The sequence below is a fragment of the Thamnophis sirtalis genome, unplaced genomic scaffold, assembly GCF_051295495.1.
Source record: "Thamnophis sirtalis isolate CommonGarterSnake01/CBP01778 unplaced genomic scaffold, rThaSir2_p1.2 scaffold_11, whole genome shotgun sequence".
NCBI classification, from domain to species: domain Eukaryota; kingdom Metazoa; phylum Chordata; class Lepidosauria; order Squamata; family Natricidae; genus Thamnophis; species Thamnophis sirtalis.
Genome location: NW_028261391.1, coordinates 44,470,979 through 44,496,818, shown reverse-complemented (window position 1 = coordinate 44,496,818; position 25,840 = coordinate 44,470,979). Strand labels below are relative to the sequence as shown.

Sequence of the window (25,840 nt, the reverse complement as noted above, 5' to 3'; positions counted from 1 at the left end):
TGGCCTTACTTTCCAAGTTGCATATTCACTTAAGAACAATTCACTTGAGGACATAGGTCAACCTTTACTTCTTTGCCAGAAATGTCCTTTCCAATATTGCAGGGCAGCCAAGGCCAAATTGGCTTAACAAATGGAGATCAGATCTGTTTTTCAGCATGCAAAATAATACTGTCACTATTTTGTGCCCATTAAAAGCACTAACACCCTTCAGCAGAAAAGGATGTGAACAAGATACATTAAACTGAACAAAGAGAATGAAAACACTGGCATGTTGCCACTCTCCCTTTCTAGTCAGCAGCACACTGATGCAGTTTTTCTATGGATAATTGCATTGCCTGAACTTGGATGGTGTTATGATAAGGAGGGAAAGTACTGGTACAGCTAAGACACTTAAGCATGTCTCTTAAGAGCTTTAAATGCTCCCCCAAAATGTTGGCAGGACATATTTGTGTCATGGTTTAAGTGAAAAATGGGGAAAAACCTGTAATCCCCAAGAGCAACCTCAAAATTTATAAAATGTTAGGGTTTGTCACTGTAGAGTAGGGTGGGTGGCTAGTGGGGAATTTGAATGACTAAATTGATCTGAAACAGCCAACAGATGCCAGTGCTGTTTTATTAATGAACTTATAGGTAGTATCAGACTGGAACAGCTATAAACAAGCTCAAGGGATAGGCAGATGTTTCTACTTTGTGGTGAAAAAAGGCCATAAAAGCCTAATTTATATCAAAGCAAATAGACCCATTTGCTCAGCAACCTCTTTGCTTACCTGTGGATTATTGAATAAGCCACATTTGTCTAAGAATCAAATAAACCATATTACCACTTATATAGCGCAATGTCTTTTTGCCTGCCAAGGTCTTTTATGCTGGCGGTGTGTCATGAAAGGCTCTTTCTTGTTTTTTCACCCTAACCTCTGGCTTTCCCCTCTTCCTCCTGCTTGTTCATGGATTGTAGCAAAGTCAAGCCTTTTGTACACTGCTTAGAATAGCACCGAGTGAAGCGGTTTACAAACTCATAAATAGATAAGGAAAACCTAGACTCGGAGGGAGTTTGGCCTACTTCCGTATAGTCCCAGCCTGAAAGTTGTAAAAGAAACGAAGGGAAGGGAAAGCAGCGCTTGCTTTTTTGCTTTCAGGTCTCCTAAAGGGAGTTCAGCCAACCGTGTCGGAGCTGGTGTGGTCCGACTTCCCGCCCCGCGGGCGGTCTCGGGGGACTTTCCCCCCGCCTTCTTCAAGGGATCCGGTGACCCGGGGCGGCACAGCATTCGTATCGGTCAACAGCGGGATGGCCAGGGCGACCCTAACCCCGCGCTTTCTGTGCCCCTTCTGGCCGCGGACCCCTTGCGCGAGCCCCGCGCTGGTGGCTGCAGGAGGTGTGCTCCGAAGGTTCTTGGCTGCAGCGGCACCTGCCCGCCGCCTAGACCTGCGGGGTATCTATCCGCCCCTCGTCACCCCTTTCACGTCTCAAGGCCGTGTAGATTACGCCCGGTTGCAGGAGAATCTGCGCCTCTACGCCGAAATCCCCTTCCGAGGTAGGGTTGAGACTCTTGAGTCTTGAGGGGAGAAGGACACGTGGGGTCCTTTTTGGGTAAGGCGTCTGTCGGGAGGGAGGCGAGAGCCACCTGGGGCGATCCTGGCTTGGGTGCCACTCTGCCTTACTTTACTTGGCCAAGTTCTGTTGAATTTGTTACTTATCTAGCTTTTGTGGCAATGCGTCCTATGAACCCTGCGGAAAGAGGAGGAAAATCGTAGTATTTTCCCGTCTAAAAGCCACCAAACACCTTGCTTCTTTTCTTTTCTTTTTTACAGCTAATGGTGTGTCTATGAACAAAGTTATTAGCACATTAAGCCTCTGGGTCACTGTATATAACAGGTTGTGTGATCCCAGACATTGTGGTTATGAGCCCAACTAGTTACAGTTTATTCAGTAAATTATAGTTAAGTAAAACATGGTATATTAACTTGTTCATAAATGGTGAACTTGGGCCATCTGGACAGACTTCTGTTAAAAGCACCTTTCTGGCATGCAAAATGTTCAGTTTTGGGCAAGAAACCAACATGTTTCACTGTGGAGAAAGTGCCACCGGTAAATTGTAGCAGGAAGGCATATGAATGAATATTATCCAGAATTTGTTGTTGTTGTTCAGTTGCTAAGTTGTGTCTAACTCTTCGCAACAGCATGCACACCAGGGTTCTACTGCCTCCCACTGCTTCCAGGAGTTTATCCAAATTCATGTTCATTTTCTTGATGACATTATCTAACCATCTCTTCCTTACCCTTCTCCTTTTGCTCCACTTTTTCTAGTGTTGTTAGTTTAAGAAAGATTAGGGAAAAAAGAAACCAACCCTTCTGTCTTTATTAGTACTTTCAAAAGTATAGGAAGGAGAAGCACAGCTAAATTATTTTCTTTTCAAGGACACGCATAGTTGCCCACCCAGACTTTGGACCTAGTCTGCTGTAAATGGAAAATGGAGGGACATGCAATGGATAGCAGATTTTTCCTATCCCTGAGTAATGCTCTACTAACATTAACTAGCAGATTATATCAATAACAGCTTATGTACTTCTTTTTTTATTTTAATTGCTTTTCTATTAAATACATTTCTTAGTGCTTAATAAACATCGTGTTGTCTGGGCATTTAATTTGCTTAACAATACAAATTACATTTTTAATCTCCATCCCTTTTTCCCAACCATTGGTAAAATAAATTCCATGTTTGATAATATTCTACATCGTCTTTCTGTTTAATTTTCAATGTCAATCTATCAATTTCTGCACAATCTAGTATACTTAAAGTAAAACCCTTGTATCTGTAGGATATTTTACTTGATAGAAAAAATAAATAGCTTTCTTCTTATTTTTCTAGGTTTTGTAGTACATGGTTCCAATGGGGAAGCTCCCTACTTGACACAGGAGGAATGCCTGGAAGTAGTGATGCGGGTGCACCAAGCTGTGCCTAAGGAAAAGCTTCTTCTGGTTGGGTCAGGATGTGAATGTGAGCAATAAAAAGGTAGACTAGAGGAGTGGGCCTCTAGCTGACCATACCTTATATAAGGATTCTATGTCTGGTATCTTATTTGACCCTCAAGAAGCTCCTACGTAGGATCCCAAGAGCTGTCCTTTAAGTCACTTATATTTCTTCTCTTAGCAACTCACTGCACCATTGAGAAAACAAAACAAATGGCTGACAAGGGTGCTGATGCTGCTCTTGTGGTGACTCCTTGCTACTTCCGTGGAAGTATGACCAGTGCTGCCTTGATCCACCATTATACCCAGGTAAAGAAAAGGGTCAGGATAATCTCTGATTTATATTTATTAGAGATGACTAAAGTGGTCTCAAAGGTATCACATTACACCATAAGCCAAAAAAGTAAAGCTGACATTATGGCTTAGTATTATGTATAAACCAGATCAGATGATTGATAGTAAAGAAAGTTTTTGAAGATCGTGACCCGTCAAAAGCGCGGAGGACAAAATCGCGCTCGACGAAAGCGCGCATGTGACATCATCACAGCGCGACGAAAAAAATTAAATATTGAAATAAAATTAAAATTAAAGCAAGCCGATTCACATAAAGGTAAGGGTTAGGTTAAGGGTTAGGGTTAGGGTTAGGTTAAGGGTTAGGGTCAGGTTTAGAGCGTTAGCGTTAGGTTTAGCGTTAGGTTAAGGGTTAGCGTTAGGTTTTTCGTTACGTTAACGGTTAGGTTTAGGGTTAGATTTAGGGTTAGGTTAAGGGTTAGGTTTAGGGTTAGGTTTAAGGTTAGGTTTGGGGGGGTTAGGGGAAGATTTTAGCTTTATTTTTACATTTTTCAATCACAGCGCGATGTTTTCGTCGCGCTGTGATGACGTCAAATGCGCGCTTTCGTCGAGCGCGATTTTGTCCTCCGCGATTTTGTGGTGGAACCTTTGAAGATGTGGTAAGATGATGCTAGGAACAGTGATGGAAAGGTTATATAGCCCTTATCTATTACATGTTGTTTGAACTTCAAAGTGCTGTTAGAATTCAAACATAATAGAAATTCAGCTTTTTTTTAAAAATAAAGTGTCCTTGATTTATGTGAAATTTCTTAAATTATTTAGTGGCTGATTACAGATAGAAGTATTTTGTCTTGAATTCTTTTATTTGAAAACTGAGAGTTGAACAGAAAGTGAATAATGGGAATTTGCAATTTTTGCAATTTGCATTTTCATTATAGAATTGAGATTAACTTCTCATTATTCATTCTCAAGACATTGAGGATTTCACAAGCAGTTGAAAAAGCTTTTCTATATGTGTCCTCCACATTTGTTGGAATTGCTGTATATAAGATTTGGCCATGTTGGCTGGGAATCCTGGGAATTATAATTCCAACATATTTGAAAGATGCCAGTTTAGAACAGGCTGAGTTAAACAATTGGTGAATCACAAGCGATTCTTGAAGTCATGCTAATTGCCATAGATTAAGGACCACAATTCTGAAATGTGCTGTGATGAAAGAATGGATGTATCACAATTCACTAAAATATGTTCGGATGATCCACATTCTACTGAGCAGGAAATGGATGTAACAGTTCAGTTGTCCAGATTCTAAATACTAAAGTGCAATAACAAGCTGAGTAAAATTCAAGACAGATAAAATTGCAATATCCATGCAGCAGAGGTACATAATTTGTGACCCCAAGAATGAATGTTCCTCTGAAAGCCTCAAATATCCTCCAGAAGTTGGCATCAAAGTGTAGTGTTTATTTTGACAGTTGAGATAAATACTATTAATTAGTTAATCTAATTATATTTAGTCAATTAAATTCAATGTAGCTTTTATTTTGGCCATGCCAACTATTTAAATACAGCCCTTAGCATAGCAACCAAAGTGTAACCTTCTCTTTGAAAAGAGAGAATATGGCGCCTATCCATTATCCTGGCTCTGCAATAATTGGAGATTGCCTTGTATTGCCTGGATGTAGGCGAGAGGACCTTGCTGAAGATTGATATTGAAAGAGCAGTTTGTAGTTCACTGATAGATTGTTTCCCAATGGGCCCACATGCTTTACTACTTTATATTCCCAGGTGGCTGATGCATCTCCAATTCCTGTGATACTGTACAGTGTTCCAGCCAACACAGGTTTGGAACTGCCCAATGAGGCAGTGGTCAGCCTCGCGCAACATCCTAACATAGTGGGGATCAAGGACAGTGATGGCAACGTGAGTGAAATATGACAACCAGGTGCTGCACTAATGTGATCCCCTCAGGGGATTCTTATTCCTTCTTGGTGATATGAGATTCTATATGTTGGGTATTTTTGGATGTTAAGGAATGAAAGCTGTTGCACACATTTTCTCTTAAGAGACCTGGAGATCTGTGAATTGTTCTTTCTTCCTATGAAAAATTAATGTTTAAGCTGTTGAAGAAAATACTTTAAAAACATTTTAGCACAGCCAGATGGCAGTTTCCCATATATTTCATTATCACTTGAACATTAAACTAACAGGTACTTTATTAAAGTTCACATTACTGTTTTATAGAGGGCACTATCCCATATCTAGATTGACAATTCAAGTTCAGATCTCTGTTTTCACCCAAAAGCTCACTGGGTGATAACAGACAAAGTTTATTTTACTTATGGGTAAGAATAAACATGGTAATTCCTAAGCTGAGTATATTGAAGAATAGGATGTAATATAAATGTGAAAAACAAAAAAGCTAATATTTCTGTGGTAATTATAATTATTTCTGAAGAACCAGTATAGGATGAAATCCCAACTATGTATGTTCTGGTCTACCCTAGGAAAACATCTATTTGTTTTCAAGCACAGCTGTATAGAAGCATTTAAATTTTCATTTTCCAAACATCATTCTAAACATAGGGGAAATTTTGCTAACAAGCTTCTGCAATCTAAAATTGTATTACCTTTTTTCAACAGACCTGTCTAGATGCATGATGCTTGAGACTGTGTAGTCCTTAGCTGTCTTTTAAATATCAAGACCTTTGTAAAACAAAGTGGAAAAATACGAAACTTTAAAAAGATAACAAACTTTAGACTGGCCTTCTCCAGGTGTTTTGATTCTAATTCCCATTACCATTTTGGATATGCAGATTGGTGCTGCTGGGATTTTTAGGATAAACCATCTGGAGAGATCCATATTGGAAAAGGTTGCTTTAGCAAAAACAAGCGACATGAACTGACAATTTTAAAATGTTTATTAAGGTTCCTTGTATTTATGACTTCCTTGGCATGTGTACTTATGAGTGCAGTATCACCATGAGCATCCTGTGTTTTTGCTAATGACACCTTTTGGCATTTCAGTGATGAGTGCTATCTCCTGCTATGAAATCAACCTTATCTTTTACCAGATTACACGCCTGGGGCTGCTTGTCCACAAGACGCAGAATGAAGACTTCCAGGTACTGGCAGGATCAGCTGGTTTTTTGCTAGCCAGCTATATTGTAGGTAGGTTGTAGGATAAATGTTTCAGGATATGGGGAAGCAATGCAGAATAGGAAAGCAGCTATTGTAATATTTTTAAAAATACCTATTAAAATATGGTTGTATTATAATGTACATGATTGCCAAGAAGCATTATTAAGCTAGCATGCTCTAGACTAGAATAATGGGGGGGGGGGGGAAAGCTTTTGGGGGTGGATGAAGTATCGATGGGAAGGTGAATAGTTTATAAGTTATTTCTGTTGACTCTGAGCTCTACTGTAGGTGCTACAGGAGGAGTCTGTGCCCTTGCCAATGTATTAGGTAGTCCTGTCTGTCAGCTTGATGATCTTTGCCGGGGTGGAAACTGGGATGAAGCCCGTGAACTGCAGCACCGATTGATTGAGCCAAACATTGCAGTAAGAACCCTTAAATCTGGGGGAACTTAAACATTCTGAAGTGGGACTATCCTTTTTGGCAAGTTTTGGGAAAGAAGGTTAGAATAATTTTTAGAATCCAATATTTTTGTGGCATTCCCACAACCAGGAATCAGCCTGATGTCCAATCCTATCCACTTGTCAAAACAAACTTCTTTGACCTGGAGGCTGTGTGCCCCATACTGATAAATACAACAGTTCTGCTACTGATCTTCTCCTTTCATTCCAATAGTTTGAACTTACCACATTTAAAATTTCTATTTGCTTAAAAAAAAACACCATATATTTTGAGAGAGAGATCACAACATTTGAAAAACCTGTGTTTCATTCACATGGTGTGTTTCCAAGATGTGTCTCTCCCCCCCAAAAAAATTTTTTTACAGTTATGAATTTTGAAATACTACTTTCAGATTAATTTTAGGCACAATTTTTTTTTTTAAAAAAATAACCTGGCTATTTTAATTTTAATTAACCTTTATTAATTTTCCAAGTCTTTCTGTTGTGGCATCTCTTTGTGGCATCTCTTGTTAAAAGATATTTGACAGAAATATTGGGAATAAACCTTGCATCTGTCAGTTAAAGTAGAGTAAAGTGTAAATGTAAACCATTGACCTGAATTAGTAGTAGATTTATACTAACTCCAGATCTTATGTTATCTAAGTAAAAAATAACAATTTCCCCCCAAAATAATAATGTACATTGTTTCAAGGAGTCTCAAAATACTGAAATGATGCAGACCTGAATTCCTTACTTAGGTTTCGGAAAAATTGCAGAGAAATAATTGTCTATCATTACGATACCAATCCTTAGATAGTACAAGTCTTCAATCTGTGCCACTTTCTGTTATCAGAGTGCTTGCATGTTTGCATGAAAAGAAATTTGTAAACAGTTATTCTGTAATATTAGTCTGATAGTAGCTTTTAGAATTTTATATCGTTTGTGTTACAACAGGTCACCCGGAAATTCGGGGTCCCGGGTCTCAAGCAGGCGATGGAGTGGTTTGGCTACAAAGGAGGCTTTTGCCGTGCCCCTTTGCTCCCATTAACTGAGATACAATTAATGGAATTACGCCATGATTTCACCTCCAATGGCTGGCTCTGAAGGACAAAGGAGTTCTAGCAATGCCTGGAATCTTGCTGCAGCCAATTACTGTAATTGGGAAAGGCTCACATGTCTTGCAATTTACTTAAATGCATGCAGCTCACTCAACTCATAGTGTACTTATTGGAGCATTGCTATGGCAACAAAACAATGGAGTAAAATCTTCAGAATGGAGCTTTAGATGAGAAAATGCTGTATCTGCATCTCATGGTTGATTAGAAGCCCAACATTCCTTTGCCACTTAAAATTTCTCAATTCTACATAACACACCTATGTCTAGGATATGGTCGTATCTATGTTCTAATCTTTTCAGCATTCTCCTATACCCTGATTAGTTCTGGAATCATAGAATGGTGAAAGGCTAATTCTCTGGGTTCAGAAATCAGATGTGTGTAATCTTAATGTCCTATGTAAAAGATATTTCATTCATTTTTATGATTTGCTAGGTCAAAATACCATTTGCACTGCTACCTTATGCACAGTAAATTGAGTTGTATGATCCACTGAAAAATTGAACATTATTGAGATGGTATAAGAATATGTAATTAGTGAATGATTATGTGCCATGAAGTCATTTTTGACTTTTATTGACTACACAGATTTTCTCCATTACAATCTATCACTAACCTGTTATCTACAGTATATATTTATGGTATTCACTGACGCTAGATCAGCACAATTTAAGTGTTTTTTTTAAATTATTTCATAAAACACTGCTACTTAGGTCTTGAGTCTTGCTCACAGTCCTCAAGGGCAGAAGTGGCATAAAAATACATTCTTCAAGATAATTATGCTTCTGTTATTGTCCTTTTTCTGCTGTCTAATAATGGTATGTTATATTTGGAAAAAGAAATGGAGAACCATTCAATAGTTTTGCTGATGACTATATTTTTAGCTAAAGCATAAACGCACTAAGGCTAATTGATGGTACAACTTCTTGCGGTACACCCAGATCCAAAATGACTAGAAGTGGATAATTGTACCTATATAGTCACAGCCCCAACCCCAATAACTGTATGGCTGGAGGTCAGTGAGACTGGAGCATCAGATTTAATCAAGCTATTTCATATAGTATTTTATACAATTCCAGCAGTAGGCATGGAAACAAAATTGTTATGGAAAATCTCTTCTTTAAGTGGAAAAAGTTGGGGGAAATTGAAGTTGTAAATTAGAAAATGCATTGTTTCTTTACAAGTACTTAAGTTTAGTTGAACCATTAATGGAAGCTAACTAATTGTGTCAAAATTTTCTTTAAAAAAACATAGATATGAAAAAGTAAAGGACTTAACATTTTGCCAGCATGGTAGGCAGTTGCAAATACAAAGACCGGCATCAGATGAAGATTGCTCAAGGGGGCAATTTTGACAGTTGTAAGTCAAAGGAGCAAAGGAAAAATGGAAAGGAATATAATAAAATAACATCAGAAAATATTGGAGTAGCTTATAATTATCTAAAACTCATTGTCTGCATTCAATGCATTCTGCTAAGCTATGATTTAATCTTAATTGTTGGATAAATTACAGCAGCGGAATTCATACAATTGCTGTCACAAGCAAACAAAATGGCGTCTTGGCTAAGTGTTGTGGCCCAGCAGGATCCGGTTGAGGGGCTGATGGACTTGGATAGCGAGGAACTATATGAGTCTGCCCTGGACGATGTGGAGGACCCTAGGCAGGGTTCAGACTCAGAGCAGGGACCAGAGAGGCTAGTTGGCCACCAGGAGGCACCTGAAGCATGGAGTAGTGGGGAGGATCAAAGGCAGTTTGTCCCTGATGCTAGATTGAGAAAGGCTGAGAAACAGAAGCAGCAACTCCGTAGGCAGACTAAGCAGAAGGTGGTTGTTGATTGGCCCCTCCCAAGAGAGATTATAGGTGAGGTGTTGGGAGGGAACATTTGCAGGAAACAACCATTCGAATTAGTAGTTAAGAAAATCTATCTATTCTAGCCGTGTCTGTTCGTTTGGCCTATCTGCGTTGCTTCGTTTGAACTATCTCGGTTGCTGCAGAGCTACTCTATTGAACGTGAGTTGCCTGGGCCCTCAGCCAAAGGATTCGTTATCTCAGTAATTGACCAGTGGCAAACAGCCAAGCCTGTGTTCTGGTTTATTCACAGGGAGGGGGAGTCAGAACAGCTAAGTATTGTTTGAATCTACCATTTAAAGCAAATTCATATATTCAGAGTCTATTAAAAGTGTTGGAAGAACACCTTTTAAGATAACTAGACAATCCATAACCCATTGGGTCAACATTTCAGATATATTTCTTATTAAACTGAACTGAATGACCGCAGGAGGAAAAAAGCACTGGGAGCAGGAGCAACTTTATTGGTTTTTTTTGTAGGAAGCTGGCAGGGAGTATTAATGATCACATGACTGCATCAGTTGCCGCAACACCCCTAAATTTCAATCCTATGAGAGTCATGGATCCCAGATTTTGTACACATTCCATAAGTTAGCTGATCTGAGGTATCTTGATTCAAAGGTTGTTGCCCTATAATGCACCATTCTCATTGCAGTGATGGGGAAGCTTTTCAGATTAGTTCCCATTGAATCTCTCAAGGACTGAATGAGTGAATGATGGAACGAGTGAGTGGGGTCTATACAGTAGTGCTGAAAAATTTGTGAACCCTTTTACATTTTCCATATGATCTAAAATGTGACTAGTTTGCTAAACGTTCTAAAACTAGATAAAGAGAACCCAATTAAACAAATGAATAAAATATAGTTTACTGTATGTAACAAAATACATTGATTTAAAGAAAAAATTCAAAACCTACATACAGGTAATTCTCAATTTACAACAGACTGTTCAAAGTTACAACAGCACTGAAAAAAGTGATTTATGAACATTTTTCACACTTACTACCATTGCAGCATCCCCATAGTCATGTGATCAAAATTCAGATGCTTGGCACTACTGCATATTAGACTAGAATAAACAGAAGATCCATTCTGAATCTGCATAATTGAATAAGGCTAATCCACCTGCCTCGATACCAGAGGAAAATAATACACCAAAGTCGAGCTTCAGCAACTCTTTATTTGGCCAAGGCCCTTAGATGGGCAAAGACACAAAGGCACAAGGGTAGCATTGACACACAGACATTCAGTGTGGAGATAGGCTGGTTACAAGGGCTCCAGCATGGCACTTAGGAACACACATTACGTGGGTCAATGCTTGACTAAGAACACCCCCCAATTTTAAACAATCCCATGTTTAATTTTAGTGCACAGAAACATAAAAAGAGTTAACAGATATAGTTACTCTTTATTGACCCATTTTAACTAAATTGTTACCCCACTGAGGGATTTGCTATCATCTCTAGAAAATTTAGCTTCTATTCCGCCAGCCTGGTATTTTCATTCAGCCTGCATCTCTAGCAAGGAACCAGTTATCCCTTCCATATCATTGCCCATCTATTTGTACTATATATTAAGAATGCCCTGCAATCTCCACATTTATAAGTTATAAGCTGTTGTGCTAGGTTCCAATGTTACTTAATGCATTTTCTACAATGGTGTTTCTCAACCTTGGCACCTTTCTGACGACTTTTGGGAGTTGAAGTCCACACATTGTAAAGTTGCCAAGGTAGAGAAACACTGTTCTATAAAGATATACAGTATGGCATTATCTGGGAACAGCTGTCTCTTTTAGCTTTACAGCACTGTATAAAAGATGCTGTTGCTTATTTTGGATACATATAGGGCTATACATGCCATTATTCTATGATAATATATTGGACTAGTGATCAGCATCCTGAGATTCATTTTTAGTTTAAAGCAAATGTCTAGCCATTAAGGCAGCAAAGTCAGGCTTGAAATATTAATGGAATGTGTGGTAAAATTTCAGAAGCCAAAAGAGGGAAGTGTGGGTGGAGACTAGGAGTATTTGTGTGCAAAGAACTTCCAGTTCTGAAGTAGGAAGAAATTTGCAAACCTTTGCCTTGTCCTATGACTAGCAGAGGCAAGGCTTTAAAAAGTAATGATACTCCCTTTTTAACATTTGTAAAATGATACAGCTGTATATGGCACTATGGTAGATGAAAACCATGTAACATCTCTGGAGCTTAGTGAATCTCTTCCTACTAGGGCCCTTAGTTAAGTGACCTGCATCTCATGTAAGGAAGGAATAATTGTGAAATGCTGTCTCACACAAGAAGCTCACAGTGAAAACGGCCTTAGCAAATTGTGTAAAACACAAGGCTAGAATAAAGAGTGGAAAGAGATCCTGGATCTATTCTGGAGCCTAAAGCATAAAGTGTAGCAGAACTCAGACATTCTTCTTAGGCTGATCTGCAAAATTGTTAAAAGTCACATTCAGAAAGTCTAGAATTCTTAATGCCACTCAATATGTTAATTCTTTTTGCTTTTTCTACTTATTCATTTATATTTTATTCATTTAATTTTTATAAAGAAAGGAAGACTGAGCAGTGAGGAATCAACTAGAGCTTTAGGGACATATAAGAAGATAGAAAATTAAACTAAATGCAAATTCTTTAATCCTCCTTTGACCACTGAAAACCAACTCAACTGATCATATAACGATAACATTCCAGCTGTGTTAGGTATGTGGCAAGAAAGATGGATTGTATATTAACGAGCCCCAGTAATTGGGATACCCATTGTGCCCAACTCAATTGTGGGGTTATAGGATTAGCAATCTGTCTAATGGAAAATGCTTCTGACAAAGGAATTGCTATGATCTTGGATGTGATACTGGCAGGAGACATAGGCTTCATAGCTGAGTTTTGGCACCAGTTCACATTATAGGGGCCAAGCTGCTTAAGGAAATGATAAAGGCAAGCAGGGTTCAATTATAATAGTTTGCATCCTAGAGATGGTATTTGCCTCTGTGAATCTTGCACTCCACACTCTTACCAACCTCTGGGTTAGGCTGCCAGTCATAAGAAAGCCCTGTGTTATGGTAGAATATATACCCCTTATGCTGTCAAGCTGTGTGCCATCTTGGAGGCACTCTGTGCACGTTGGACCACTGTCTGGCACTTTTCCCGTCGCAGGAGTTTGTTGTTTTCAAAAAAGCCTTCATTACGGGGTATCCCATGAGAGCCATCAGGAAAAGTCAAAAGTCCTGTGGGAGAAAATAGAACATCATTGTTCAGTAGGAAAGTTGATTTGTGCATGCAGTGCTGTGAAATACAGTATATCTGCATGTATCTCAGAGGAGGGTATTTTTAAGCAAACTCTCACTTATGCCCTGTTCCATGCTGCAGCAGAGTTCCCAAAATAGATTTAATCCAAGATTATTAGCTTTGCTGCTTAGTTACACCCACAGGATGTATCCTTATCACTCACCAAAACCATCAACCCTTCCACCCTTGAATTCTCCCTCGAAGATCATGTTGTCATAGCGTGTGAAGACCCCAACACCGTTGAATTTTCCTTGCACAAACTCCCCTTCATATCTGCAACAATAACAAGAGTGTGTCTGATTGGACACTGCTATCTCATTTGCAATCACTTTAATAAAGTTCTTAAAACATCAATACTAAATGAAAGGAAGGGGGCCATAGAAGTATTAATGGAATATCTTAAAACGTTCAGTGGCCATTCTACAGCCTACCAAAGATCTACACTGAAAAAGTATATGACAAGAAATATGGGATATTTTTGTTGCAGACTTGTATTAAAAGAAAACCCATGCAGGCAAAAAGAAGCAACACAGTCATTCTATAAAATTCTTTATTATACCATGGGCAATATGTACTACATATTTCTTATTTTCTGAAAAGGACTCAGATCATACATGTGGATCCTCTCTCTGAACTAGCTAGCACAGTGCTATTGAACTCACAATCCAGCACTCACCTGGAACCATCTGCAAAATTGAGTACTCCATATCCATTGAAGAGACCATTTTCAAAATGTCCTATGTAAATGCTGCCATCAGCAAAAGTCAATTGTCCAATACCATGTCGACGTCCTAATGGAAGAAAATGAGCAGCATTACTTTTCTATCGGTGGCCAAAAAGGTAGACACTGTTGCTTGTAGGCCATATTTTATCCATCACTGTACGGACATCTTATTTTATATTCATTTCAAAATGAAAAGGAAACAATAACAGAGTCCATGCCAGATAATCTGGTAGGCAAATCAAGAAGGAACCTCTTGTTTGTTCCTTTTACCAATCATTATTTATAAAGCATGTGGGCTGCATTATTCCATGCATTATATTATATCATGCATAGGTTCACAGCACTCTTTTAAAAAAGATATGTGGGTCTCAAGGAACAGGATTATGGTAGTTTTCTAGATTTGACTGTGCAGATACTACCATAAAGATTCTCATATAACACACTGATTCAAATGTATATCTAAAGAACAACTTTTTTTTCCCAGTTGGACCCTACGTTGAACCTGGCTAGAAATGAAGTGGGCTTAAGAAATTGCTTTCCAGTTTTCAATCCATTTTTCAGCTTTGATAATGATGTTGGCCAGGTGTTCTGGTTACTAAAAACAAGCATTAATTGCTTTATTTTCTTGAGGAGGTAAGTCTTTGAGGGCATGTGATTTTCATTGATAGATCTTTGGAATTTCACATAAAACACTCAGTTGACTCTTGCTTATAATTTGGTAAGCTAAAAATAAGATGAAATTTGATGAATAACAAAATCTATCTGATGCACTTTTTCTGGGCAAATGGTGGGAAGAAAACACCCTTCCCTCTGTCATTTGAACTAGAAAGAGAAACTAGCAGAACTCTTGTGAATTACAATTAAGTTTTTAAAAATGAAAGAACGGGTTTCCCCAATTCATCACTTCTGCAGGAAACTTAAAAGCAAAGATAAAAAAATAAAAAATAGTCCAGCATTTTACCAATGTACTGATGGAAAAAGAGGTGAAAAAGTTTAGTGACCAGCTGTTGTTTGTCCTTCATATTTTTGGTATGTCAATTGTAGATGTATATATGTAGGAATGAGTGAAGGGGTGCTTCAGATCACCACTTATCAAAGAGAGCAATGTCCATAAACTATTGTACTTCTCAAAGTACTAGAAGTGTCAGTATTTAGTTCCTCACCCACCCACCCCCAAAATAAGTGTGGAGAGCAGTGATGAGTGCTAGATGAGAGAAAGTATGTCAGTAGCTCTATACATTGGACATAGATATTGTATACATAAAATAAAAGTGCAACAGAGAACTATATAGCTGGTCATTACCACTGTTGACAACACTGAATAGGTTTATCAGTGACGTGCAGTCAGGTGAGGCAGGGGAGGCACAACCTCACCAATGTCATCATGAAAAGAAAAAAAATGTAAAAGGAAAAAGGCGAGAGCTGAGGTCAGGCTGAGCTAGTTGCTGCCTCACCGTGGATGACTCTGCTTAACTGTTTAAAAAAGCCTCTAAAAAGCACCTTCTACTATGAGGCAGGAGAACTGCATGCCTCATCTAGTCTGACTTTAGACATTTTATGATCACTCGAGCAGAGTTAAGCAAGGATAAATGCCTAAAAATTCCTGATGTAGGTGAGGCATGCAGTTCTCCTGCCTCATAGTAGAGGGTGCTCATTTGGGTGGGGCTTCTTCAGAGGACCCGAGGCAAGAGCAGAGTTGAAATCCTCTCTGAAACAGTTGGAAAAGGTACATGTGGGTCGGAGGGAAGGGGAGGAATTCAAATTTCATCCTCCTGGTGCGGGACTTTGGGCAAAGGCTGGAGGGAAGTGCTTTCCCTCCCCAAGTGTAGTTTGATTGCAGGCAGAGCCACATTGCCTTTTCAAACCTGTAATCAGTAAAGCTGGGCTGGATCCTTCTGGGGCTGGGGGAAAATGTGTGTGCTCCAGTATGGCTCTTTGATTGGCTTCCTGCCTCCTGTGGTCTCCTCGCTGGTGCTCTTCCCTCCAATCCAACTTTGTGTGTGTGTGTGTTTGTTTGAGAGAGAGTTTGTTTGAGTGAGAGAGGGAAGGGGGTAGGAGAGATAGTCCAATCCAACTTCTGTGTGTGTGTGTGTGTGTGTGTGTTTGAGAGAGGGGGAAGGGAGGGAGAGAGGGAGGAAGGAGGGGAAGGGAGAAGAAAAAGAAAAAGAAAGAAGGAACTTCTTTCGCAAAGGAGAAAAACAAATGCTGTCACTTTAAATCGGGACTGAGCATGCCTGGCTGTGGAATTCTGGGAGGTGAAGTCCACAAGTCTAAAAAAAATTGAAACCTTCCACTGTGTCAGTGCCTCACCAGCCATAAACACTGTTCCCTCTAAGGTGCGCGCCTGCGCGGCCGCGCACGTTGCAAGAAAACCCCGCGCAGAAGTTTTTATCTGCCGCGCAGAGATTTCTTAAGGAAACGTGTGGAAGTCCTGGCGGCTACAACTGAATCCGGCAGTGCTGTTGCCTGTTGGAGAAGGAGGAGGCGAACTAGCCTGCCACCACCGCCCACCGCCAGCCCCGCTGCTCTTCCCGCCCCCTTCTCAGTCCCACAGTCCAGCGGTCGCAGCAAAAGCAGCCCTGGGTCTCCGCTGCCGCTCCCCGCATTTTCTGGACGGGGTCTCGCAGGAAGGAATCCCCTCTCCAAGGAATCCCCGTCCAGAAAATGCGGGGAGCGGCAGCGGAGCCCCGGGGCTGCTTCTGCTGCGACCGCTGGACTGTGGGGCTGGGAAGGGGGCGGGAAGAGCGGCGGGGCTGGCGGTAGCCGGCGGTGGCAGGCTGGTTCGCCTCCTCCTCCTCCTCCAACAGCACTGCCGGATTTCCGCCTAACGCTGCGGGGGCACCAGCGGGAGCTTTGGCGGCTTCACCTCAGCCGCAGCGCTGGGCAGCAAATGTGTTGGTGCTGTTGGAGGAGGAGGAGGAGGAGGAGGAGGAGGAGGAGGAGGAGGAGGAGGAGGAGGAGGAGGAGGAGGAGGAGGCAGCAATAGCACCTGAGGACAGGACAAGAACCAATGGAAACTTGTCAGGAGACTCAAGCTGGAAATAAGGAGAAATCTGACAGTAAGAACAATTAAAATCAATGGAATCTTAATTCATTTGCTACAGGTTTTCAAAAGACTGGAGGGCCATTTGTCTCAGATGATATAAAGACTCCTGCCTTGGACAAGGGGCTGGACTAGAAGACCTCCAGTATCCCTTCTGATTCTATGATTTTAAAAACCACAAGCTTTTTACAGCTCGCTTGCAACTTTACCAAATTTAATTCAACCATTTCCTTTTGTTATTAAATGGGTATTGCTAGTTCAATGCACATGCACTCCACTTTTAAGATGCTGAAAAAATCCCCATGACCTGCAACAAAATTCATTCTTCTACTCTTATCTTGCCCTAACTTCTGATAGGTTCCTGAAATATAGATCTATAAAATTTAGTGAAAATATCTATTTTAATACAGACTCATAAAACAGATTGGGACAAATGACATTAGTGCTCTGGGATAATAGCAGGTTTACTCTATTTGGATTTTCAGATAAAAGGTATCTTTTGTGCTAAGTTCTAACAATGTAGTTCTCTAATGTAACTATGAAACAGTCCAAATATATAATTCCCCTCAGGGAGGAATTCTGGGAGTTGAAGTCCACAAGTCTTAAAGCTGTCACGTTTGAAGACCCCTGGGGGGTTTTTTCCCCTAAAGGGTTAGGGGTGCAAGGGTCTTGTAACAACAGCTTTAAGACTTGCGTGCTTCAAATGCCAGACTTTCTGAGCCAACATTTTGGTTGGTAAGCAGGAGCGTTGTTAAGTGATACTGATATTATATAACACTTTTAATTAAGCAGGTACCTTGAATAAACATAACTTTGAGTTTCAAATAATACTGATTTTATTGTTGTCTTAGGTGACATATGTGAAAAAAATTCAGGTGCTCAGGCATGAAAATATGCCGCTCAAACACTATACTTTTCCGCTCACACTGAAAAAAAATTAGAGGGAACATTGGCCATAAACCTCACCGCACGTCACTGAGGTTTATATGCCTCAATCCTTTACTTCAAGGCTTTACTCTTCATATAGTCATAAGGTAAGAGTAAAAGTTACATTGAATCAAAATTCCTAAAGTTGCTCCACTTTAGGATTTTGTTCATTGCTGGCATTAGGGAAAGGCTTACCTTTGTTAACTGTCCTATATCTTGTCAGATAACACAAGTGACTGGAGAACATCAGTTTAACTCCAAGCAATAATCATATTGCTGCCTAGATTTATATATTGTATGACGTGCAAATCTCACATGATACTATTAAGCATATTGATGTACTCAAATCATTAGTAACCAATAGTAAACTGTATAGGGATCATGAAGGGGGTCATCTCCATCTCCTAATAAATGTATCTGGGTGAGGAACATATTATTCTTAGACATCTTTTCAAAGAAAACCTATTTGCAAAACTAGATTTAGAAGCTCTTCTCTCACCAGGATGAAGCTTACGGTATGTTCTTTGTTGCCTATCCTAATAGAGCCATTCTTTGCAATAGTCAAGACAGTTTCTTGCGGAAGCTACTGCAAAGTTGAAATAAAGAGTTTATAGCCATCCTTTTCTAAAAGCTATGCAAGCATCTTCTTTGTTAAATGGGTTGAATCACTTCTAGTCACCTGTAGTTCCTTATTATTGCAAGCTCCTTTTATGAAAGATATCAGAGGTATTCTGGCAAGAGCATGGATTCCTTTCACCAGCTATAACTATGATAGCAATTGTTTTTAAGCACAGCGTAATTCTCCAATTTTAGAAATACAGTATGAACACAAGGTACATATTGTATTTCTTGTTTCTGAAAAAAGTAGTATAAATACTATTTATTGTTAATGACTAATAGTATTGCATTTGTAGGTTCCAATTGCTTTGTTTTCAATCCAAATTTCTGTTTACAGATGTGTACAGATTTGAAGTATCTTTCCTTTATACTTGCGCATCTAATATATGTTTAAAATAAATAAGCTCTTTCATTTTGCTCTGTTGAGACAAATATTGAGAATGTTCCCCTTCTTTTACACTTTGACACTCTTTACTTGTTCTATGGTCATTTTCATAGCTTCATCTTAATAGAGTTCCTGATCTAACCAATTTCAAAACAATTTATTCTATTTCATAATGACAATAGAAAAAATTATCTGGCTTAATTCTTCATAGTAATAAAAATAGTATGTATCATTCCCAAGTAGGGTCCTACAAGTAAAACTGATGAAAAATTCACTTACCTTCCTTCCATTCTCCACAGTATTCCTCTCCACTGGAGTAAGTGAATGAGCCTTTAGTCAAGGTCATGATACTAACTTTCAGGAAGACAGGATAGCAGCTGTAATAGAAGGTTCAGGAAAATGAAAACAGCATAAGACAAGAATGAAAGGGGAGAAGAAACACTGGCAAAACTGTGGGATCCTTGGTGCTCTCTGAGCTTCATGGTTTTCTTGTAGATGTTTAATTACCAAACTAGGTAACTTCATCACTGCTAGGAGGGAATGGAGTTTATGTTTACAAAACTGTGGCACTACGAATGAGAAAGGTGAGTACTGTCAAGAAAAAGGGTGGGGCACACTGTTTCTTCCTACAGCAGACTTAGCGTGCCCCATTTTGAAATAAGCAAGTAATTACCATCTAAAAGGGCCTCCTATAAATCCTTTGTCCAAAGTCATCTAACTATCACTAAAATCAGAGCAAACATATTTTATTAGGTTTGGTTCCACACATAAGAAATAGCCATGTCTGAGCTTGATAGTAAGCCAAACAATATTTCTGGTGCTGCACAAACATCACAAAATCATAGTATTCATTTCATGGATGATATTAGCAAACATCACAATATATTTTAGAAAGTATTGCAGTTACGTAGTTAGTACATACATTCATAGCTTGAAGTGCCTAATTAGCTTATATAGGAAGTAATTTAATCCCAAACCAAGAAAGGGCTATGTATTTTCTCATTAAATTATGAAATAACTGTGCATTAATACTATTAATATTTTATGGTATTGAAGAGTAAGAATTTTAATGACCAAATTGACAGCATATGTCAGTGATGGCAAAACTTTTTGGCACCAAGTGCCCAAACCAAAACACGTCTGCATGCACGCTTGCCAGCTGGTCTTCATTGGTGCCAGAGCACCGGAAAACAGCCCAAAAAATGGCCAACAACCAGACCATTTTGGACCATTTTTCAGGCCACAAATGGCCTGAAAATGGCTGTTTTTGGACATTTTTCAGGCCATTTTCTGGACCTCCGGTGCCCGCAAAACCAGCTGGCCAGAAACCAGAACAGCAGCTGGCAACGGCGCGTGCCCACAGAGAGAGCTCTGTGTGCCATCTCCAGCATGCGTGTCATAGGTTCACCATCACGGGTATATGTTATATGGATACAGGCACATTATTTTGATGACTGTCTCATTACTTCCAAATGTTCTTCTGACAAAATAAGAATGGGTTAGTGAAATACTACAATAATGTATTTAAGGCTGAAACAAAATATAGCACTGGAGAGTGCTGTTATCCAGATTCCAGCTAGCCAGATATCACCCTATGGTTCAGGTTATTCTAATGTATATTGCTTAAAATGGCATGTGAAAATTTACTTCGAAACATTAACAAAATGCCAATCTTTGTACTTTCATATTGATGCCACTTAAGATCTTTTTAAAACAGGGCTGTCAAACTCATGTCGTCACGGTGTCGTCATGTGACATATTGGGAGTTCCCACCCCTTCGCTAAATTGGGCATGGCCAGCAGGTGACGCATCTGGCCCATGGGTTGGGAGCTTGACAGCCCTGTTCTAAAACAATGTAGTGATTTTTGATGTGAGAATTACTTCTAAAATACTAATAGTAGCATACTGCCGATAGTGGCCTCAAATCAGACAGTTCCCCTCAGAGTGATAAAAGTAAATTTTAATCCCATCTTTCCTTACCTCCCCTCTTCTGCACACGTAAGATAACTTTATTGTCATTTTTTTTACTGCGAGCATATAGGTCCACATTAAAAATGAAATTCTGTTGCCTGCTCTTAAGAGAAAGTGTATATCTACCCACATATATAACACAAATATAGGCATACTATATACATACATAAATATATACTGGCACCATAGACAGACATTACACCATACATATATATTAATCACTGTCCATTTTGAATATGTAGGGGAAAACCTGAGAGTTCAGGAGGTTGATGCTATATGGAACAAACTGTTATTGAATGTAGAAGTTTTGCTTTGTACACCATGAAGTCTCCTCCCAGAAGGTAACAAGGAAAACAGGTAATTGAAGAGGGTGTGTAGTGTCCCAGACAATCCTTCAGATTCTGCTCAAGCATCACTTATAATATGTGCTGTACCATGATATGGTATAGTATACCATGATACCTTAAATTAAAATAATATGAATGGACAATGCTATCCATTGTATTTCAGAGTTGAGTCATAATAAATGGAAACTACTGTTTCCATTAATATTCTGCAATTTTATTCAGATGAACTTCAGTGCAATATTGAACTAGATCACTTCCAGTTCAACCATTCTTATATCCTAAACATATAAGAATAACCTTCTTAAACATAGATTGTGATATGCTACTCTTATGGAATCCTCCCTCAAATAATATTGATATAGTAATAAGAGTTCTCACACACCAGACTGACTTTCATTCTACAGGTATTTCCCAATGCCAGTTGTATATATAGCAACTTCATACTTTCACTAGAAAGCATATCCAATCCTTACACAATAAATTTAAGTTTTACATCTTAGGTTACTACAATTTATTAGTTTTATTTCACTGGACTAGATTTAAATGTAGCTTGAGCAAAGGGCTCCACTTATGAAACATTCATGACTGCAATTTATCTGTAATAACTGTGGGCACAACCTGGGTGATCTCCATCAAAAAAGAGTGCAGTTGGATCAATTCAAAGATGCAGATCACCCTTCCATAGCAGGTAATCAGAAGGAAATAATTTGAATTGAATACTAATAGCAGTGAAGTGTAGTAGAGTTACTGTCTTTCTTTCAAACAGTTGGAACATTTACATGGTTTATTGAATTGGATCAACTGTGGAATAGATTCTAACAGTCTCGTGTCTCTGAGATTCTATCAGTTTCTCTGACTTCACAAGGCTTCTGTAGTTCTGAATTGCTTTGTCCATCACAGCTTCAATAGCCTGAGTTGGGTATTGTTGCATTTGTTATATCCCTATGTATTAAATGCTGAAAGTCAATAAAGGCTAGGAAAGAAAAAGTGGGCAACACTACATAAGGAAACTGATTCCTTACTGATAATTGTTGCTGCTATAGGAATTACTTATGGTTGACATGGTGAGAACCATCCTTTCCTCTGTAAGAAATGAATGGCTATATGATTGCTTGTGGAGAAATCAAAGACTGCTGGAACATTAAACATTACAAAAATAATAATGTTTTTTGAAGCGACAATAGTCATATTTACATGTTTTAAAAGCTATTACTACTTAAGCTTTCTTTCATCCTACATGCCCAACTTGTCTTTATTGTTAATTCTTCAGGGGCAACATTTGGAGATACATCAACTATAAAAATAATTATATTTTTCAGATATTTATCTATCCAGTATAGGGAAACACATTAATATTCTGCCTGCATTTCTGTTGCTTTGCTCTATATGTTCTGGCTGTAATCCTTTGAGGAAGAATGAGTCACAAATGATTGGTAAGCAGTAATAGTATATGGGAAAAATGCTCACTTCTCAGTCTCGGCGGTGGCCATATTCCTCAAACGTCTCCTATTAGTGGATTATCTATTCAGCATACTTGTGTTATACACTTATCCCGAATCCTCTGTTAGAGTCATTCTCATACACCATTGGATAAGCTAAGCATGGGCATCATTTTTCATACTGGTATATATTACACAAAGACAGTAATTCCAAGTGTAAAAACCAAGAGGTTCCAGAGCAATAATCACATGTACAATGAAGCAACGACAAAAGATGTTATGTTCTATTTTCTTTATAACATCTCCAATTCATTTTAGATTGCTTTTTGATTTATAGAAGTTAATTTAGGCGGAAAATAGCCTTTTTCATCCATAGGTAATAAAGCCAAGATTATAAAAAGAGGAGTGCTCACTTACTATGTTATATTAAATGGGAAAACTAGCAGCATAATAACTGGGAAGTGAACCAAGACTTCAAAACTAATCTCAGATTCAAGCCACACAACATTGTACACAAACCAATACATCTCATAGGAGAAAGTATAAAGGAATATTCCCTAACCTGATTTTCTCCAGATGTGTTGGATGACAACTTCCATATTCATCCAGTCAGTGTGTCTATGCTGGCTGAAGAAAGTAAGACTGAACATTCAATATATCTAGAATATGCTAGGTTGGATAAGGCTAGTACAAAGGAGCAAAATACATTGTGCCTGTCTTTTCCCAAATGCCAATCAGAACCACATTGTTAAAAACTTGCTGCTGTGAAAAAACACATTTGCTTTCTTCTGAAGAGAAAAAATTGTAATGAATGATTAAAGCTTGCTAAAGGACTACACAGAAAGAATCGGAGACCTGCTTGTCCTTTCAGGGATCTTATAGTACAATGACTGCTGCTTCCCTGGAAATAATTACAGCTGTTTTACGGAGCAGAGCAACTGCAGTTGCTCAGCAGCAAACCATGCGGGTAGCAGTTTCCCAATTTCTGAGGACATCTCCATACACATCAGCAGAATCTGATTCAACGAACAAAAAGCCAACAATCAAAGAGGACCTACTATACTCCTATGTTTTAGTTTTTCCTAAGCGACAACCTTTCAGGCAATGCTAACGGTCCTGAGTCATCACTTACCCCCAGGCAGCATCCCTCAGTAGTGGAATCAAAACTGCTCACTGCAAAGTCTCTTTTGACAGCTCCGCGACCGAGCCCAGCATCCTTAAGTCATGCCCTGCAGCCCGGAACCACGCCCATCTAGTAGACTACAACGGCTCTGCACCCCGCTTTACCGGTCGCTGCTGCTGGTGCTGCCTTCCACTCAGCCTTTCTTCGCGTTGCAATTTCCTGCCCCCAAAAGCCTTCCTACCCGCCCGGATTCCACGCAGCATTCCCGGCCACGTCATCCCTAGGCTTTTATCTATCCATTGCACCAACAATGACCGCGCCCCTCACCTGGATGCAAGCTTTGTAGCAACTGCCACCAGCCGCACGCCCCTTTGCTCTCCCCCATGGGCTACCGCTTCCCCCCGCCCTCCGCTATGCCAGGCTTCCCCCCATCAATCTCTTAGGGCACTCGCCCACTAGGTATTATCCGCTCACGCTGTTGGTGGTTTCCTAGACAACCGGTAGTAACGCGCCCCTCTATTGCCCAGCCTTCCGGCTAATTTTCCCTTCCCTCCGTGGCCTTCTTTGTGAAGGGCACGGAAATTTTCACGGACCGGCCATATTTCTGAGGGGCAAAAAGACAAGGCTTTCCTCTCCACAGAAGTAGGAGGCTGCCATGCTGAGGCCTTCCAGAGCTCCTTTCATCTGCGGGGAGAGATGCCTGCTGCGGCTCCCAAGAGACAAAATTTGGGAAAGGATGCCGAATCAAATAGGCAGTGCCTCTAAAGAAGAAGATCAAAAGGGTGCTTTTATGAAACAATAAAACTGGTTTTAAGTGCCTGGCTCTTGCTTTTTTGTTTTGTTCAGTAAGAAATGCAGTGAATGTTTCCTTATGGCTACTGGGTGGCTGAATTTTGTTGAATGATATTTATTCATTGAAGTTTTCTTTAAACTGTCTGTTAAAATCTTACCTCCTCCTCCCAAAAGTGATAGTAATTCACAAATAGCAAATGAGTATTTCATTTCAACTACACATATGTTTGAACAATTGCATTAATACTAATAGCTACAATTTATTAAGCTTGTATAATGGCCTGAGTCTTAGGGCAGTTTCAAAATCCCTTTACGTGTTAAGGGGTTTAGACAAAGCCAATTTTTAAAAAAGCCCACCAATTTCAAATAATCTGGAGGATATAACAAAACAAAAAGATGTTCTGACTTATTTTAACTTATGACTTGACAGCTGGTCACAACAGCCACTTGAACAAAATAAAATGAAATTACGTTACAGGAGTTATACCAAACAACTGTGACTCCTTTGGTCATATTTTCAGAGATATTTCCTTACCCTCAATGTCTTTAACAATGAACAAGCTTCCAATATATGCCTTCATTGGAAAAGGGAGGGACCGAGATATTCAGAGATGTAACTGCCATGGTGAACTCTATATAGCATAATCACACATGAAGAGTTGGCTGCAGGAAATGTTTTATGACATTTTGTATTATATCATAAAATGTTTTATGATAATTTTTATATTACAAAATATTTATAAAACTTGTCAAATTTCAATTTCGTGGGTGTCACAGATTTTGGATTTTGGACATGTTCTGCAAGTTAGCACATTTGAGGTACCTTGGTTTAAAAAATGATGCATTGTTTCACCCGGTTAAAGGTTATACCCAAAGATGAGAATATATAGATTACGACTGGAAAATCTAAGGCAGTGTTTCTCAACCTTGTCAACACCTTCAAGTTGACAAGGTTGAGAAACACCGATCTAAGGTATTTTAGCATAGAGGCTAGGCAAATATCAGACGACTTCTGCTTTACTAACTTAGACTTATGTTTTGATCTTACCTTTGGAGAACATGGGATAGAGATGATGTGACCATTCTGGTGTTCCTGAGCCTCTCTGGCTATTCAATACCATCAACCACAGTCTCCTTCTGGACTGGCTTTGAAGCTTATGAATGAGAGGTACTGTGTTCTAGGGGTTCTTCTTCATCCCTCCATGGCTTGTTCCAATCAGGGTTGGTAGAAGTTGAAAAGTTAAGCCCTAGCCCCTGCAATGTGGGGACCCAATGCTGGAGCCTTTCGCCACTCCCTTTTAACAGCTGCATGAAGCTGCTAGGTCTTCTTCTGGCATTTGTTGGTATGGAATTTAGTATCACCAGTATGCTAACAATATC

General features: G+C 39.4%; 2 protein-coding genes across 3 annotated transcripts; one reads left to right on the top strand and one right to left on the bottom strand.

Moving 5' to 3' along the window:
• Positions 1 to 1,237: 1,237 nt before the first annotated feature.
• HOGA1 (4-hydroxy-2-oxoglutarate aldolase 1) lies at positions 1,238 to 9,371 on the top strand. The gene is made up of 7 exons (XM_014066556.2): positions 1,238 to 1,532; positions 2,869 to 2,997; positions 3,151 to 3,278; positions 5,050 to 5,184; positions 6,336 to 6,432; positions 6,691 to 6,824; positions 7,794 to 9,371. The coding sequence occupies exons 1-7, from the start codon at positions 1,286 to 1,288 to the stop codon at positions 7,941 to 7,943; spliced, it is 1,020 nt and encodes a 339-aa protein (XP_013922031.2). The 5' UTR covers positions 1,238 to 1,285; the 3' UTR covers positions 7,944 to 9,371.
• MORN4 (MORN repeat containing 4) lies at positions 5,892 to 23,874 on the bottom strand. 2 transcript variants are annotated; one of them, XM_087725711.1, is made up of 6 exons: positions 23,678 to 23,874; positions 19,068 to 19,165; positions 13,768 to 13,882; positions 13,255 to 13,364; positions 12,879 to 13,030; positions 5,892 to 5,967 (listed from the first exon to the last, which is right to left on the bottom strand). In XM_087725711.1, the coding sequence occupies exons 2-5, from the start codon at positions 19,132 to 19,134 to the stop codon at positions 12,882 to 12,884; spliced, it is 441 nt and encodes a 146-aa protein (XP_087581837.1). In that variant the 5' UTR covers positions 19,135 to 19,165; positions 23,678 to 23,874; the 3' UTR covers positions 5,892 to 5,967; positions 12,879 to 12,881. The 2 variants fall into 2 exon arrangements, with proteins under 2 accessions (XP_087581837.1, XP_013922032.1); XM_014066557.2 differs by lacking the exon at positions 5,892 to 5,967 and having other exon boundaries at positions 11,961 to 13,030.
• Positions 23,875 to 25,840: the final 1,966 nt, after the last annotated feature.